The sequence below is a fragment of the Glycine max genome, chromosome 19, assembly GCF_000004515.6.
Source record: "Glycine max cultivar Williams 82 chromosome 19, Glycine_max_v4.0, whole genome shotgun sequence".
Lineage (NCBI taxonomy): Eukaryota > Viridiplantae > Streptophyta > Magnoliopsida > Fabales > Fabaceae > Glycine > Glycine max.
Genome location: NC_038255.2, coordinates 38147194 through 38151487, shown reverse-complemented (window position 1 = coordinate 38151487; position 4294 = coordinate 38147194). Strand labels below are relative to the sequence as shown.

The 4294-nt window shown below is 32.3% G+C and overlaps 1 protein-coding gene across 1 annotated transcript; it reads left to right on the top strand.

Moving 5' to 3' along the window:
* The first annotated feature begins 465 nt into the window (after positions 1–465).
* LOC100817854 (transcription factor MYB60) lies at positions 466–2603 on the top strand. Its single transcript, XM_003554014.5, has 3 exons — positions 466–902; positions 1152–1281; positions 1466–2603. Exons 1-3 carry the CDS (start codon positions 770–772, stop codon positions 2247–2249), a joined length of 1047 nt encoding a protein of 348 aa, XP_003554062.1. The 5' UTR covers positions 466–769; the 3' UTR covers positions 2250–2603.
* Positions 2604–4294: the final 1691 nt, after the last annotated feature.

The window sequence follows — 4294 nt, the reverse complement described above, 5'->3', positions numbered from 1 at the left end:
CCAAAATCTCCAATATCCTTAAGGCATTTTCTGCTCCTCTCTGTGAAAATTTCATTTATTGTTAGGTGTCCGCTAAATTTTGGCAGTACCACACATTCAATTTTGCAGAGGGCAATCAAAATTTAAAATAAATCAAAATCGAAATCAAACTATTCGTTGGAAAATCATTAATGCCATAATTAAGTTTGCTTTGAATTTTATGTTTGGTTAGTGACTGACTTCAATTTTAATAAATCAAAAGAATAGATTAGAAGAAAAAATATACACTTCTCCAGAACCCCAATTTATTAGATGTCGACCAAATTTACATGTAAAAAAATGTAACATGGTGATTGATTAGTGTGCTAACGATATGAAGGGAAATTAATTCAAGAAAAAGGTAGCAAAATATTAAATTTTATTAACTTTTGGTGAAAGGGTGCCACGTGACCCATCAAAAAGGAAAAAGAGAGAAAAAAAAATGCTGGAACTCCTCACTCTCTCTCGCTCACTCGCTGACTTTGGTTTCCACATTGACTGCATAATTATAAAGGTAGCAAAAGAGTTAGGTGACTTAGCTAGGTAGATGAAGGATGGTAAAAGTCTTAAGTTTCCTTCCATCAAAGTCATGGAGTATATAAAGCACTCGCATGCATTGGTACTATTTGCAAGCTCTCTTGGGAAGAAAGTTTAAGCCTTAGCTAGAAAAAGGAGAGTGAGTAGTGAGTTTTTTGAGAAGCAGAAGAAAGGAAGAAAGGTGGAGTGAGTGAATTCAAAAAGATCACCCACCATGGGGAGGCCTCCTTGCTGTGACAAAGTTGGCATCAAGAAAGGTCCATGGACACCTGAGGAGGATATCATCCTTGTCTCTTACATCCAAGAACATGGTCCAGGAAATTGGAGATCAGTGCCTACTAATACTGGTATAACACCTACTTCAATTATATATATCAAATCCTTTTCTTGTTTTGTTTCTTAATTAACTAAGCTGAGGTGTGTGTATATATATATATATATATATATATATATATATATATATATATATATATATATAATATATATATATATATTATGAAAGTGTCTTCTTCTTGATCTATCTATGTGTATGTATATTGTATACATTTTGCTTTGGAATCAATCATAACAATTTGAATCAAATCTTTCTTGAAAAGGGTTATCAAGGTGCAGCAAAAGTTGCAGGCTTAGATGGACAAATTACCTCAGGCCAGGAATCAAGAGAGGGAACTTCACTCCCCATGAGGAAGGAATGATAATTCACTTGCAAGCTCTACTGGGTAACAAGTAATTCTCAAATATCATAATTTTCTTTAGTTTTCTCAACAAAGTTAAAGAGATCAATCAATACCATGATAATTAAAGTTCACATACTTTTCATTGATTAATTTTGACAAAAAAATAACTTTTTAATCTATAATTTTAGCATATGATATGCCTGAATTTGTGAAGTTGTTGACTTTTGGAGCAGATGGGCAGCCATAGCTTCCTATCTTCCACAAAGAACAGACAATGACATAAAGAATTATTGGAACACCCATCTAAAGAAGAAGCTGAAGAAATTTCAAGCAGCCTTGGATCCACACTCAGCATCAGACTCAACAGCAAGTGGTCAGTTTCTACCAAAGAGCTTTAGTGACAGAAGAAGCTTAGACATCAGCAGCAGCAACAATAATCATGGCTCATCCATTAGGCTTAGTCATCAGTCTCAGTCCTCTTCCACAACATATGCCTCAAGCACTGAGAACATCTCAAGACTCTTGGAAGGTTGGATGAGATCTTCCCCAAAGCCACTCAAGGGATCATCATCCCAAGATGATGAAGATATTCAGCTCCAAGGCATCAATGATGATGATAAAAATAACAACAACTTTGAAAGCACTACTAAGCTAGTGAACCTTCATCATCTTCAGCACAAAGTAAGAAACAAAGATGAGCATCAAGAGGGTGGTGGTGGTGGCGTAGATAACATGGTTTCTCATGAAGAGTTTGATTCTATTTTGTCTTTTGAGAACCTTAACAATGCTGCTTGGGACAAGTCCACTTGTGATTCCATGCCAGAAAAGAGTTCTGAAGCTGCTGCTGAGTATTCTGTTGATCATCATCATGATATAGCTGCTCATGAGAGGAACAACATTAGGCAAAAATCTGAGAACAGTGGTGCTCCTCCATTGTCATTTCTTGAGAAGTGGCTCTTGGATGAAAGTGTTGGTCACCAAGTGGAGGAGATGATGGAGTTGTCTCCTATGTTCTAATTAACATGGAATTGTCACCAATTAATCCCTTCAAGTTTGGGAAGTGACATTCAAATCTTATGATATTAGTCAGATGAAAGAAGAGATCAAAGGAATGAAACTCTTTGAGATCTGACTAGGGTTTAATCCATTTACAATGGGTTGAGATTCTCAGAAGCTATGGGATCTCTCTTTCAACTTGTAACTTGGAAGTTTATGATGAAGGGTTTAATTATTTCAAGTAATACTATATGCTTAGTGCATCTTGCTCTCTTTGCCTTGTAGAAAACTACAAATTAATGTTAACTTCATCAGCTCAAATAATTATACAATTAATAACAGTTATATTTTCAAGATTTGACAAAATTTTATTAATTTGTTGGGTGGTAAAATGTTTGCATGAAGGTACAGTTTGAAACTTTTAAGCTTATTTTATGTTGTTTCTTTTTCGGTTTATGATTTCTGATTGAGTGGTGAGTTATACATTGATACCCTCTAAAAGAGGAAAACGGAAGAAGATGAAAACGATTACGCATCTTAGACTATTAGTTATAATCACTATACATCATCTCAAATGCTCAATTGTCAATAATTGATGTAGAGAGGAAAATTTGATGTGACCAGAGTGTCCAAGAATACAAGTTAATGGATGCATAAAAATCTTTGATGTTGTGGCCAGTAAGCTTTATCGGTCTACTCTATGTAATGCTATGCTAAATCATAGTTGAATTATTAATTATTACTAAATCAATCAAATGCATGGAAACACACCATTTAATCTTATAGGATTCAAGCTATTTCATTAATGGATTTTTGAAATTGATGAGAAAAAAAATGAAACTTAATTCTCTCTTCACTTGTTTAGATAAATAAATAAGTCAGAAGAGAGAGAAAGAAATGTGAATGGGTTTTATTTTCTTTTTTCCTCTAATTTGCAAAAGAAAAATAATAAAGGAGAAAATTTAAATATATTATCTTCTGTGTATTTGGTGATATTAATCAATAGAATTAAATTAAAGTTTTATTACCCGAATCATCAAACTAACGAATTTTAATTGAAGATAGAATGTATTAAAAATACCCAAGACTATATACTTGGTTTTCAAATATATAGATAATTATAGCCATACTCTAGTTTTCACTCTCCTATTGTTTCGATAGCTGCCTAATTAACCATGTGTAAGATCGATGGTGAGAAGCACCATTAATTATTAATTTCATTTTTGTTAAGTGAGATGAGACCAAGAATTGTATTTTACTAATTAATTAGGCATAAAATGAACTCTACAAAAAAGGGATAATAGCCATATCTGAGTGAAACATGATGCTGTCACGAAAGTCTTGCTAGAAAATAAGGCAAATGGGAATGCCCTGAAACTCCTTTTCTTTTGGAAAGAATTCGTATGGGAAGCATGTGATCTTCTTTTTACCTTTCGGTGTGAGAAGCTGTCTACCATTGCTAATATCATAGTTGCCGTATATGCTTATAACTTTCACAAGATGCAACAAAATGGAGCTGCACTTCTCTGCGCTGTGGGGTGCATCATGCATGTAACTATCAACTTTCAAACCAAGTTGGACCAATTATATCGCACCATGATGAAAATCTACCCTTTTTTTTAATTTAAATACCTTCTTCTATTTTAAAATATACTGTCATTTAGTATATGATACATTTTTTTAAATATTAAATAATTAGAAAAGTATAATATATATATAAACAGTTATAATAGACTCTATATTGTTTTCTTAGTACGTATTTCTATTAAGTGGAACAATTAAACATCAATGGAATCAAAATTTAATTAGTGAAATACAAAATACTTTTTTCTTTTCTTCTTTCAATAAAAATCCAGTTTTCTAAAATATATGTTTAATATTATTTTATATTGATGATAACTGATATGATTTAATTTATAAAATGGAAGTACTAAAATGAGAATTTCATATTGGAAAAAAAAGTTACAATCATTACCCAAAAGAATAATAAGTGAGATTTTGGTTAAGTTATATAGTTATTTAAATCTTACTGTAGGTTCTTAACAGTTGATTTTTAATCAATCACT